The sequence below is a fragment of the Pediculus humanus genome, genomic scaffold (assembly GCF_000006295.1).
Source record: "Pediculus humanus corporis 1103172107559 genomic scaffold, whole genome shotgun sequence".
NCBI lineage: Eukaryota > Metazoa > Arthropoda > Insecta > Psocodea > Pediculidae > Pediculus > Pediculus humanus.
Genome location: NW_002987174.1, coordinates 106,449 through 120,929, shown reverse-complemented (window position 1 = coordinate 120,929; position 14,481 = coordinate 106,449). Strand labels below are relative to the sequence as shown.

At 26.6% G+C, this 14,481-nt stretch overlaps 2 protein-coding genes across 2 annotated transcripts in view; both read right to left on the bottom strand.

The window, feature by feature from the left end:
• Window positions 1-232: 232 nt before the first annotated feature.
• On the bottom strand, window positions 233-3,489 carry Phum_PHUM206540 (uncharacterized protein; the record flags this gene model as incomplete). Its single annotated transcript, XM_002425489.1, has 7 exons — window positions 233-271; window positions 564-777; window positions 863-1,092; window positions 1,168-1,351; window positions 1,439-1,784; window positions 1,909-2,127; window positions 2,217-3,489. 7 exons carry the CDS (start codon window positions 3,487-3,489, stop codon window positions 233-235), a joined length of 2,505 nt encoding a protein of 834 aa, XP_002425534.1.
• Window positions 3,490-9,724: 6,235 nt separating this feature from the next.
• The window catches only part of Phum_PHUM206430 (lim and sh3 domain protein 1, lasp-1, putative), a gene marked incomplete at both ends in the record, with an annotated part of 10,762 nt that continues 6,005 nt past the window's right edge, over window positions 9,725-14,481 (bottom strand). Inside the window, 4 exons of the mRNA XM_002425488.1 lie at window positions 9,725-9,901; window positions 10,226-10,698; window positions 10,798-10,965; window positions 11,739-12,010. Of these exons, the coding sequence (XP_002425533.1) occupies window positions 9,725-9,901; window positions 10,226-10,698; window positions 10,798-10,965; window positions 11,739-12,010 (1,090 nt within the window). The remainder of the gene's footprint in view (window positions 9,902-10,225; window positions 10,699-10,797; window positions 10,966-11,738; window positions 12,011-14,481) is intronic.

The following is a 14,481-nucleotide window of genomic DNA, read 5'->3' as shown; positions in this document are numbered from 1 at the left end:
AAAAATATTAAAATTAGTCACCATTTAATAAAAATTTTCTGTCAAGTTTTTTTTTTATTTACCAATCATTATATTTTGTAAATATTTTTTGTTTATATATATACAATTGTTTTATTTATTTTTCTTGTAAATAATAAAAAAAAATTACATTAATTTATTTCAATTGTACTCTTTGTGTTACTTTAAATAAAATAAAAAAAAAATTTTTTCTCACAATACTGAATAAATAAAATTATTTGACGATCATGTGAAAATATTTGCTTTTTTTTTTCTTTTTTGTTAAATTGTTGTACCTTTTTCATTTAATATACAGGAAATAATAATAATAATAATAATAAAACATTGATTTCTTTATAGGTAATCTCGACTGTCAAAAAATGTATGAAATGTTTTTTATTAAATTTATTTAATCCGGAGGTAAAAAACTAAACAATCTGAATCTTTCGCGAATGTGCGGTCGAACATCTTCTTTCTGTAAATAAATAAATAAATAAATAAATAATTAGAGAAAAAAACTTAAATAAATAAATGATTTAAAAATAAATAACGCTTGCCATTTTAACTAAATCTTCCAAAAATGGTATCAATTTCATGAGTTCGTTGTCGTTTCTATCGACGAACCAACTTTCGATCGGGATACCATTTTCCAATTGGTAACCAAATGCCTGAGGAGAATTATCAATGATAATAGTTTTTGATAAATCTCTACCGAGTATGGTCAAATCTTTTATGTAATTTCCATTGACGCAAACGCAATGCTCTCGAAATAATCGATACCTGAAAGATGCAAAAAGTTTTTAAGAAAATGGGGTTCGGCGAAAGGAAAAGAAAAGAAAAAATAGTAAAAAAAAAAAAAACTAACTTTATCCATCTTTTTTTCGGATCTAATAAATTCATGAGTTTATCCGCGTAAACTCTTTTGCTCGCCGTAAATAAAATAACTTCGAACAATGACGAAACCCTTTCTAGAAATTCTCTAAAATACGGTCTCGTCCTCACGAAAACCGTATACGCACAATCTTGAAACAAAACTGGAAATGTAAAAGATGCATCTTGCAATTCTTGAAGACTACAGTGAACCAGAGTCTCATCCTGGAAAAAATTTTTTATTTTTAAGGATTTTTCTTTTGTAAAAACTTATTAATAAAAAAAAAATTTCTTACTCACCAAATCTAAAACTAGAGAAAAATCCGGACTGCTCCTTGTTTTCAACGGTAATGCTGGACATCGAGCTCTCATTTCATTCGTCAAGGGGGGTAAATGTTTTATGAAAAGATATGGATCCCATTCGTCTTCTTCCATTGGAACGCACTGTTGCTCTTCGACAGATGTTATTATCCCCGTATCGCATCTATTGAAAAAAAACAACCCCCAACAATCAGGAAAACAGGAAATTTCCACTGTGATAAGTACAAACTCAAATCTCAACTTGGATTACCTTGACAAGTAGTTCAAATCAACGGAACCATCATCGTGCATTGAACAATTGATATTTTCCAAAACGCCATTATTAACATTGTTGTCTTCCTCTCCGTCGTTTTTATTTTTCGAACCGTCGAAATTTTCGCTCGTCGAACAATCCATCAAATAATGTTTTTCAAGTTCTCTTGCCAGAGTGTAATTTTTACCACTTTCTCGTGCCAATTCGTAAATCCTTTCGATGTCTTCCGCGCTACCAAAATTTTGTTCGTTTAATCCGCTTTCTTTATGAATGTAAACGTTTTTGCATATATCCAATGAAGTCATGTTGATCGCCATTTGACTTTCAATCGAATTAGATGTGACTGAAAAGAGAGCAAAGGGAAGAAAAAAAAAAAAACCAATAAAATAATGAAAACATCACAAATAAAAACTTGAAACGAGTGAAAATCAAAAGCGGGAAATGAATGTAATAAAACGTTTTCTTACTCTGTGGAAACGGTTCTTCTTGAGATATATTTTTCAAACTATCAGAATATGTTGCCAACATTTGAATTTCCGTCGTTGGATCTTTCATTATTGGATATTTTGCGTCAATGGTAACTGATGAATTTTTATCTGAATGTTCTCCGACCACGCAAAGAGCATCTTCAAAATTATAAATGTTCGGTGGAAAAACTTCGTAGAAAGAAACTTCCGAGGGTCCATCTGTCAAAATTAAATTAATATCAAATTGAAAAAAAAAAAAAAAAACTTTTTTTTGGAAAAAGAAAAAAAGTATTGCTATTGATTTTTACCAGTTAATGTCGATGGTGATACTATCTTGCATGAATTTTCCAATAAACTCAATTGATTTTCTTCTACTTTGTCAAATTTATCTTCTTTACCTTCCGAAGAATATAAATCAGTAAAATTTTCTTTTTCTTCAAATGTGTTTTTGTCATTTGAAACGACATTTTCATTTATCCCATTTATTGTTTTATCGATAAACTTGTCTCCTCCATTACCAGCAAGAATATTTTCCAATGAATTTTTCGCCTCGGATATGGCGTTATTTAATTGTGATAATTTATCATTTGATTTTTCATTCGTCGAATTTACTTGCAGTAATGGATTCACATATTGCGACAAAACAATCAAGTTACTTTTTTCATTTTCATTAATTAAATCTAACCTTTCCATTGCATTTGTACAGTTGTCAATGTTTTTGTTCAAACACTTTTTATCACAACATTTTATATTGCACTTTTGTTTAGTATTGGGAAGCCTGAATGATGATGATGATTTTCGTTGTAATTTCGACACTCCAATGTTTTTACTTATTTTAGACGTTTCCTCACCGAAACCTGTTCTTTTTTGAATTGATTTTATTAGACCACCTCTGGGATTGTGTTTTTTATATCCGGTTTTTTCCGGCAAAACTTCTTCGCCGCTATTTTTTTTGTTGCAACGTTTTTTTTTATTATTGTTTGAATTTTTATTGTAATTTTTTTTGTTAAATATACCCCCGCCGCCATTGTCGTAAAACGAATCCTTTTTCAACGACTCGTTTTTCCTCGGCCACCTCGTTTTGTGAATTATTCTCGTGAGTTGACCGTTGTTTTCGACTGCGTTTAATTTTTTCGAACGAACAATACTTTGTTTAAGTGCAATCCCACCGATTCTCCTACTCGCTCTGCTACTTTTTATTTTTTCCAATAATCTCGATGATTTCGAACACGAGTCCACTTCACCACTATTAATGGCTTTTCTAAAATCTATTCTCTTTTTGCTAAATTTTCTATTTCTGAACGAAGATGATGGTGAGTTTGATGTAGAATATTGATTACTTGATTCAGAATGATTATTTGTACTGAATTGAGCCTGAGAACTTGTTTCCGGTTTTTGGGATTCTGAATATTTTTGACCTTTGCGCTTTTTACGATTTGATGATTTTCCTTTTCTCCTTTTAACACTTTCCGAATTCGATTTCGAATGTGACTGCTTACTCGTCGCTTCTGTTATCTGATTCAATACTTTAGCAGTAAGTCGCAAATGACTTTGATCAGTCACTTCACTTCTTAACCACATAATTAATATTTTCAACAGATAATCATTATGAATTTAATGTTTGATTGTAATTTATGTTTTTTCTTCAAACTCACATGTTTTTCATTAATGTAAACTGAAACAAAATAAAATAAATAAATGTTATTTTTTGTAAATCAAAACTACTGTTTTATTATTAAAATAAATTTATCAAAACTGATGTACCCGAAATAATAAACCATGAATCATTTTATATATAAAATCATTGTAAATAAATAAATCGAAAATTTGAATTAATTTTACAAAAATTATCATATTACATATTATGTAAACAATTATCTCCTTTTTTTTTTTTTTTTTTTTTTTAACAAAGCAATACAAAAAATGAAGAAATATCATCATTATTATTATTATTATTATTAGTTTATAAGGGATATATGAAATAATTGATTTTTAAATATCATTCATATCACAAAATAAAATATTTATATCAACACGTATGTATTATTATTATATATGAAACAATTTCAAATACTATTTTCATCATTTACTTCATTTTAAATTTCTAAAACAAAAAAAAATTATCATTATTATTATAAATAAAATATATTTAATGAATATTTAATGCGTAGAACATAATCGTTTATATAACGTTTTTAATCGGAATCAACATAAAATCTAATTTACATAGCAAATAAATTTATTTGTATGTGAAAAAAAAAAAAAAAAAAATACGGCGAAATTAACCGACAAAACCCGAAGATTTACAAAAAAAAAAAAAAAAAAAAAAAAAACGAATAAAATTAATCAATACAAAATGGCAATCATTTCATATTATTAATATTCTTCATATAAACTACGTGAATAATAATAATAATAATGATTATTAATAAATACACGTTTAAATGTGTAAAATTTTAAATAAATAAAACCGATAAAATTAAAATTGTAATAAAAATTATTATTAATATTATTCATTATGTTAAACGTTAACTAACAAGAGACGCTTTTTTTTTTTTTTTTTTGTTAATGTAATTCGAGCGAAAAAAAAAAAAAAATTGTATTTATGTAAAATATAATTTAACAAACCTTTTAAATTTAAAACATTTAAAATTTCAAAATCGTATAATATTACGTTCGGTAATAAACTATTTCATTTTAATTTTAAAAAATCCCGTTTAAAAAAAAAAAAAAATTAAAAAAAAATATTAATAACATAATCGAAAAGAAATAATTTACTGACCATACACTTCTAACATTAACAAATATCCGTCCATGGACGTACAAACAAAATGGCGGCACCGACTAGCCTTCGAGTGTTGCCAACTTTAAAAATTTAAAAATATGATGCAATCAAATTTTATTTAAAACGCAATTTACAAAAAAAAAAAATTAATTAAAACAAATTAGTTTTGCATTTTTATTAACTTTTCTTTCTTTTTTTTATTTAATTTGAAAACTTTCGGTAAAATATATAATATTTTAATTTATTATTTATATAAAAAACGTTAATTTATGTCAATTACACGACGAGTAAAAATTTTATCATTGTCGTTTTTTCTTTAACATTTTCAAATTAGTTAATAATATTTAATAAAGTTATTTAAATAATAATAATAATAATAAAAATACATAAGCTACAAAAAAAAAAATCATTATGTCATCACAATTATTATTATTATAATTTGGGCTGTAAAAGAAGCTAACCAATACTCTTTGCAAAAAAATTGATTAATTATGTATCATATTGAAACTTATATGAAATTAAATATATTTTAATAAATTTATTAATAATAATAATAATCGAATAAATAAATTAAATAATTCGATTAATAATGTTAATAAACCTGTTCATTATTACAAATAAAACAATACAATAGATTCATGAAGTAATTTTAAACAATAAATATATTTTCATAATAATAATAATAATAATAATACATTTGAACAGGAAGAAATATAATTAATTTCACGGTCGATGACTTAATTAATTAGTAAATGAATAATAATTGTAATTGATCAAAAAAAAAGAAAAACAAAACAAGAAAAAAAAAAAAAAAATGTAATAATTGATATTATTCGAATAAAATCTTTATTCGATAAATGCAATTTACAATCTCTTTGATAAAAAAAACTATTTATTATTATTATTATTATTATTATTAAAACCGATTTAAATCTCATATTTGAATTAAAATCAATGAAAATAAAACATATTAAATTATTAAAATTAATAAAATTTAGTTGTAGAAAAAAAAAGAAAAAAATTAAATAAATGTAATTAAAAATATTATCCTAAATCGAATGGAAATTTTTTTTCTGTGTTTTTTGCTCATTCATCAAAACACCCAGAAATAAACAATTTTTTTTTTTTTTAAATTGATTTTAAAAGTGATAAAAAAAGTCTTCTGCTAACTTTTTTATAAAAAAAATTTAAACAAATTCAAATTGAGTTTAAAATTAAAAAAAAAAAATTAAAAATTCAATTAAAACAAAACAAACCAGTTTTTTTGTTTTTTCTTTTTTACAATTAAAATTATTTATTTAATTCAAAAGTTTTAATAATTAATAATAATAATACTAATAATAATGATAATAGTAGTAGTAGTAGTATTATATATATATATATATACACAAATAATTAATAGATAATATAAATTGAATAATTATTTTAATCAAACATTATAAAAAAAAAAACTTATGTATAATTTTTCTTTCTTATCATTCATATCAATAAACCTAAAATTAATTTTTTTTTTTTTAATAATAATAATAATAATAATAATAATAATAATAATAATAATAATAATAATAATAATAACTCATAAAGTTATTTTCTTATTTTTTAATTATTAATACTTATTAATTTTTTTAACTTAAAAAAAAAAAATTTTTTTTTTTTTTTGGGTATTATTATTATTATTTATTTGGCATTTTCTATGCATTTACTTAACTTATGAAAATAAAACAATAATAATAATAATGATAATAATAATATACAACACGTAAATATTTATATATGTATATGTATAATTTAAATTAAAATTTGTTAAAACTCATAACTAAAGCTAATACAAAATTATTTAAAAATTTTTTTTTAAACAAATAATAATAATAATAATAATAATAATAATAATTGTTTTTTTTTTGTTTAAATAAATGCAGTAGAACAGAAGAAAAAAATTAAAAAAAAAAAGAAACAAATAAAATATATTTTAATTAAATATAATTAATTAATTATTTATTTATTTATTAATTGAAACGACAGCTGCCCAACCTTAATAATAATAATAATAATCGTTAAAAAAGAAATCGGAATAATGATAATAATAATATAATAAAAATCGATTAATAATAATAATCAAAAATTATAAACAATTTATACAAATTTTTTTTTTTTTTTTACATTTAAAACTAATAATAATAATAATAATTGAATGTATGAATGAATGGGGTACAGGTACAGCGAAAATTTTTATTAATTATTATTATCATTATTAATAATTATTTTATTTTAAATGGAAATGAATAATATTATTTAAAAAAAACTTTTTCCTTACAACTATAAATACTCATTATTATTATTATTAATATAAAACGACACAAATGTATTTATATATATATATATATATGTATATTGATTTTGGAAGAATAATAGTACTTATAAAAAATTATTTACACGCACGCGCACACACACACAGACACGCATAAAATATTGCAAATATATAAATTTTAAATGAACGTTTTAAAAGTATATAAAAAACCGGGTTAAAACTAATTATTATTATTATTATTATTGCCTAATTTGTATACGTGGAAATTGCCATACCTGATAGAGTTTAAAAGTAAATCTTATCATTATCATTATTATTATTAAGATACATAAGTTTATAAAAAATTCCTAAACATTATAGTAGTAGTAATAATAATAATAATTTTTTTTTTTCAATCAAATTTTTAGGAATGTATACGTTTCCCATTCTACGGCACTTATTATTATTATTATTATATCATTACTATCAATAATAACAAACGCAGAAAAATTTGTGCGGGATAACATATGAAATTTATTATATTATTAAAAAAAATGCAGTCGTCGAATGTAACAAACAAAAAAATTATCATTATCATTATCATCATTATTATTATTATTATTATTATGATCGTTTCCAAAACCTTTTTTATTTTCAACCCTTAATAAATCATGTTAAATATTCCACAAACGTGGAAGGCCATTTTTAATCATTTTACCGTTTTGAAAAATTATTGATTGTCGTCAACACGTGGCCAATTCCAACAGATAATTAATAATAATAATAATCATAATATAATAATCATAATAATAATAATCATAATAATAATAATAATAAATTAAATTTAAAAACGTACAAAATGCATATTTTTTTAAATAAAAAAAAAAAAAAATTCAGTCGTTATTATTTTTAAAAAAAACAAATTTTCCCCACAAACGTCACGTTATGACGTCATCACAACATTATTTTCTTATCAAATACATATAAAAAAATTATCATTCAATTGAATTTCAATCTATCCATCTATTAATTACGTACGTATTTTATTCTAAATAATAATAATAATAATAATAATAAAACAAATGGAAAAAAAAATTAAAAAGGAAGACTCGTTTGTTTCTTTGTTTGTTTGTTTGTTTTAGGCCTAACTAAGCGACGAGGAACGAGGTTAAGGAATGTAGGAAAATTTGTATATAAAAAAAATAAGGAAGACTCGGGTTTTTTCGGTCTGGATGACTCGTTGAGAATTTTATCATTATTATTATTATTATTATTATTATAAAGGCACTAAGCATGGCTTCTAATGTTTTGTTTAACGATGGGACGGATTTAACGATGGATTAAAAAAAAATTTAAATCGAAAGGTTGTAATTTTTTAAATCACTGGGAAAATCCTTCTACGACTCCCCTCCTCTCCCTACGCATTCCCTGATCCTTTCTTTTTCTTTTCTCTTTTTTCTTTTCCGTAAACCTGGATGAATAAGCAATTCGGGATGATATTCCCGTTTCAATATTTTGCCACACTTGCCTTTAAAATTTCCTTTTTTAATTAGTCTCACATATAAAAAATTCGTAAAAATTACAAAATAATAATAATAATAATAATATAAAAAAAATCCTTTACGTTTAAAATAACAATATTAATAATAATAATAATAATCGTAATAATATCAACAACAATAACAACAATAATAATAATAATAACAACAACAAAGAAGACAAAATTTTTTTTTTTTTTTTTTGGGTGATAAAATCGAACGATCGCGCTGAATTAAATATTAAATGCATTGGAAGAATCTTGTGTTATTATTACGATTCCCTTAAAAATTAATAAAAAACAATCAATCAATCAATCAGTCAGTCAATCAATCAGTCAGTCAGTCACAATCGTTATTAACAAATGGAATATTTAAAAAAAATGTATGTATATTATTTACAATGACCGCGCACGCACGCACACACACACACACACACACACACACATACATACACTTCAATATCTTAAAAAAATATTAATTCCCTCCTCCTCCTCCTCCACCTCTTCTTTTTCTCCTCCTCCTCCTTCTCCCCTCCTTTTTCTCCTCCTCCTCCTTCTCCCCTCCTTTTTCTCCTCCTCAAGCCCCACCCCCACAACTTGACAATCATTTAACAAAACACATTATTATATGAAATTTCAATTACGTCGTTAAAATTACCTTAATAATAATACATAATAATAATAATAATAATAATAGATAATAATAATAATAATAATAATATTGATTATGACAATTATTAGTAAATATTTAACATTAGCATTTAGTATTGGAAAAATTTAAATTAATTTAAAGCTTTTTTTTTTTTTTTATCTCTCTAAATCGCAATTTTGTAAAAAATTACAAAAAAAACTTTTTTTTTTTTTTTTTTAAATTAATACATCTTTTTTGTTATTATTATTATTATCATCGTAAACATCATCATCGTTGTCGTCGTCGTAAGTATTTTCGTCAGCAACGCATCAGAACAACTCGTCCGCCATCGTTGATCAAACGTCGTCATTATTCTCATATACGATATTTTTATATTTAAAATTTAAAAGAGGGGAAAAAATAAAGAACAAACTGAGGTGATGCAGATGACGATGACGATGGTGACGACGACGGTGGTGGTGACGATGGTGGTGACGACGGTGATGACGACGGTGGTGACGAGTTGTTACCATTTTCCAAATTCAAATAAAAAAACGTAAATTTTAATCCTTGTTTTTAAATGGCCAACGTGACGTAATTAGCAGGAATCATTCCGCTTTGTCCGGTTCTTTTGACGACACCGATAAGCCAACCGTCATCTATGGGCGTGCAATTGACGATGAGGTCACCGTTCATGAAAGAAACTTCATCGGAATCTTGAGCTTTGTAATCGTACATGGCTCGGAAAACTCTCTGAAATTTAAAATTATCTACATAAGTTAAAAACAATAAAAATTTTTAGCTTTTCCATCACTTGTCGTCGTCGTCATCGAACAAGCTTATCACGTGATTGACAAACTGTTTTCCTATCCGGCTGTGCTTTTTCCTTCGAATAATAATAATAATAATAATCGGGAGTTTTCCCTTCTATTAAGCCTATCTATTACTAAAACATTCGACCTCGAGAATAAAAACGGATTACGTAATAAATCCGTGGGCACCACAAATTAGTAAAAAAAAAAATTCGGGTCAATTTTTACAAATTTACTTAAACGGGATAAAATGGTTTCACATTACCCCGGAATTTCGAACTTGTTGACGAACGGAAACATCCTGCTGAGGTTCTGGTAAACTATTTTGAGTGTAATCATTTGTGTAACTCATATTCTGTCCGGATGATCTTTGGTGTCCGTTCATTACGTTTCTATTGTATTGCTGTTGGGTTTGATTATTGGAATACGCGTACTCGGGTGTTTGATATTTTGGTTGCTGCGGTTGTTGTTGTTGCAAAGGTTGCTGATGATGTTGATATTGCGGCTGTTGTTGTTGTTGCTGTTGCAAAGGTTGTTGATGATACTGTTGTTGTTGTTGTTGTTGTGGTGGTGGCTGTGGCTGTGACTGTTGCTGTCCGTTATTTTGCGACATCATGTAATTCCTTCCGTAATAATCCGTTCCGGAACTTTTTGCACTGTCTCCTAACGAACCGTAAAATTCATTGACAGGATCCAAATCGTGTATCGAACCGATTCTCCTATCGGGTAAACTTGACACTGTAATCATAAAAACAAATTTAGTTTCTTTTCATCCACCATCTTCTTCTTCTCATTATTATTATTATTATTTTTTTTTTGATAAAAAATATAAAATACCCGGTCCTCTGTCGGACGTGTAAATAACCGTCGAACTTTGCCTCATCGGATACGAAGAATTCGTTTGAGATTCGTGATAAACCGGTTTATGCTGTATTCCATAACTTCTATCCATTTGTTGTTGTTGTTGTTGTTGTTGTTGTTGCGAGTTGTTATTACCGATTCCACCTTAAATCAAACGAATTCTTTCAAAAACAGATCAAGGAAAAATTTCACCAAAACGAAATAAGAAAAAATTAAAAACTACAAACGAACAATTAATCATGTACTTAAAGATTTCTCTTTTTTTTTTTCTTTTCAAACAACCAAATTTCATCTTTTATTATTCAATTCATTCTTAATGCCAATGGAGGACATATTTTTTGGGGGGGCAGGGAGGGGAGGGGGAGGGAATTAATTTTTTAACGTAGTTACAAAACGAATGCGAATTGATGCATTTTAAATTGATTTTAATTACGGGGGGAGGGAATTCGTATATTTATTTAAAATAAAAAAAAGAGAGAGAGAGAGAGAGAGAGAGGAGAGAATTAAATAGAACGAACGAATCGATATCTCAACGTGAGTAACGTTACGTTTCTTAAAATAAAATTATAAATATTGTGCGTGTGATATTGATCCACGACGTTCCCGAAAATTCCCGCGCCGCTTCCCTTCTTCCCACCATTCCACCCCACCCCGCTCCCTCGCCCGCCCCTTCCCGACAGGATTCTTTCGAAAATTTTTTTAAGCAGTCGAAATATCAAAAAAAAAAAAAAAAAAATCCACCCTACTATCCGAAGGGGGATTTTTTTTCTTCTTCTTCCTTCCCTCCTTCCTTCCTTTCTCTCTTTTGTCCTCCTCCTCCTCTTTCTCCTCATTCTCCTCCCCCTTCTCCTCTTCCCCCTCTGAACCCTCGGTTCACGGTGAAAACGAATAAATAAATAAATCATTAATTTAATTACTTTCGTTATGTCCATTTTCTCCTCCCATGTTTCTAAGCTTTTCCATGACGGCTTTCTTTTCGAGTTCTCCGTGGTACGCAACGTTGCTTATGTTTTTAGAATTGGCTTTTATCCGTAGGGTTTCCGGATCGTCTGCGACCTGCGTGAATTTCCCTTTCGTTTTTTCAAAATCTTCGTGGTATTTCACGTTCGATTGTATTTTTGTATTTTCCGCTATTCGTCTGAATTCGGGAGTTTCCGCAACCGTCGTAGCTTTCGCTTTCGGTATGTGCCTTGAAAATAAAAAATAAAAATAAAAAATTATGAACGAATAATAATAATAATAATAATCATCATCATTCTCGTCGTTCACATATGCGATGTACGTTTTTGCGAGTATACGATTGTGTGTGTGTGTGTGCGTGTGTGGTCAATGAACTTGCGACGAAAAAAATAAAAAAATACTTTAATTAAAATAATAATAATAATAATAATAATAAAAATAATAATAATAATAATAATAATAATAATAAAAAGAAGTTTAAAAAAAAAAAAAAAAAAATTGCGCCTCGAATTTATTATTATCATTATTATTATTATTTTCACTCGTAAACGATTGTATAATTCCATCATTATTAGCTTATGGCGATCAAACAAAAAAAAAAAAAAAAAAAAAAAAAAAAAACCGGCCGTGAAAAAGTTGGCTTTCCAAAACAATGTTTAACAATTGTATATGCGAGTCTTGAACCATTTTTATTCTCTCTCTCTCTCTCTCCATCTCTCTCTCTCTCTTTCTCTCTCTTACGGGATTTTCAATCTGGAATGATTTCTTTTTAAATTCAAATTGCGTCCCCTTTTTTTCTTCATCAATTAAATTCAAATAATAATTTTTTGGTCTTCGATCGAAAAAAAAAAAATAATAAAAATTTAATTCACAACGATTTGAAAACTTTTTAAACAATTGTTGGCGTTTGTTGTTGTTGTTGTTGTTGTTGTTCATTTATTGTTGTCTTATCATTTCCCACCCATTTAAAAATACTCTCGCATCAGGTATTTTTACCGTTATAAAATTTTTTTTTTTTTTTTAAATTGACATCGTCGTCACCAACAGGATCAACAGCGTCAGGCAACGTGTATATATCACAGAGTCAATAAAGATGGCGGTGGTGGTGGTAGTGGTGGGGAGAAAAAGAAAAAGAAAAAAAAATTTTTTTGCGAATTTCCGAGTGCTCGGGTTAAAAAAAAAAAAAAAAAAAAAAAAAAAAAAGTAACAGTAGTTTTTTGTTCTTCTCCTCATTCCCAATTTTCGTATCGATCGATTAAATTTCAACTTAAAAAAAAAAAAATCTCGAACTCGCTTCGATAACTTTATCATTATTATTATTATTATTTTACTTTCTTCTATTCTTTATTAGAATGAAAAGTTTCCATCGAATCTATAGAATCTATAGAATCCGTTACGATTATTTCGTTCATAATTCCTTGATTGGATTCAACATTATTTCAAATAATCATTTGACGCCATTTTGGGGAAAAAAAAAAATAACAAAAAAAATTTCGTTTTATGAACGTTAGCAAAAGAATTGATATAAACTTCTCCAGCGGTCATTTATCACCGCAACGAAAAAAAAAAAAAAAACACGCACACGCATGTACGCACACACGCACTCCTTTTCGGACACATCATTAAATTTTTTTAAGTTTAAATAACGAAGGGAGAAATTCTTTCGTTTGTTAGAAAGTATAGGAAATATTTGCAACGTTTCGATCATTTCGATTTTTTTTTTCTTGTCTTTCGATTTATTTCGATTCCTATTCGAGATCGAAACGTTTCGATATTTATTCAACAACAACAACAACAAAAAAATTTTTCTGTTTTTAATTCTTTTCCTTTGGCGGCTAGATTTTTGATAAACCGACCGTCAGGATTTCAATCGAACGAAATCAAACAATTTTCAATCAGAAGAGGCGGACGTCAAGTTATTTTTTTTTTTAAACCGGGGAGAGAGAGAGAGAGAGAGAGAAAAGAGAGAGAGAAAATAAAACGTGAAAGAAGACTAAAAAAAAATTTTTTAATTTTTCGTTTAATTCAATGAGTCTGTCGAGAGAAAAATAAATAAATAAACACGAATGAAATTAAACGAACGCTTGTTCGTAAACCAATCATTTGAAATTTTGCTACGAAGTGATTAATGGCAGCAAAAATAAAATAAAAAATTATAAATAGAAAGTAAACTCGATTCACAACTACTACTACCACGACCAAGACTCTACTCAACCGATACTTGTTTGTTGTTGTTGTTTTTTTCCTATCATAGCCATCCCCCCCCCCGTTGATAACTTTTATTTATTTTTTGCTAAAATTTACCGAAAATGTGAGAACAAATTATTATTATTATTATTCTATCTATCGACCTCTCTCGACATCAAACGTCGTTGCGTATATTATTAACGTGTAAGAGTTTTGCGACAAGTTTAACAAAAAAAAAATTCAATAAAATTTTTTAACAAACTTTGCGTTTAGCAACGTGAAATAATAATAATGATAAAATACAAACGAGTTGTTTAAACGTTTAAAAAAAAGAAAAAAACCAACCGTCGAGGATTATTTTTTTTTTTTTTTTGTATCTTCTCCATGTTTTCGTTAGTAATGAAACTTTTTTTTTTTTAAATTTGTTTTTAAAAGAAATGTTTTCCTTTCCTTTCCTTACAAATTCATTAAATGTTGCTTGCATATATTAAAAATATTTGTATGCAATGAAAA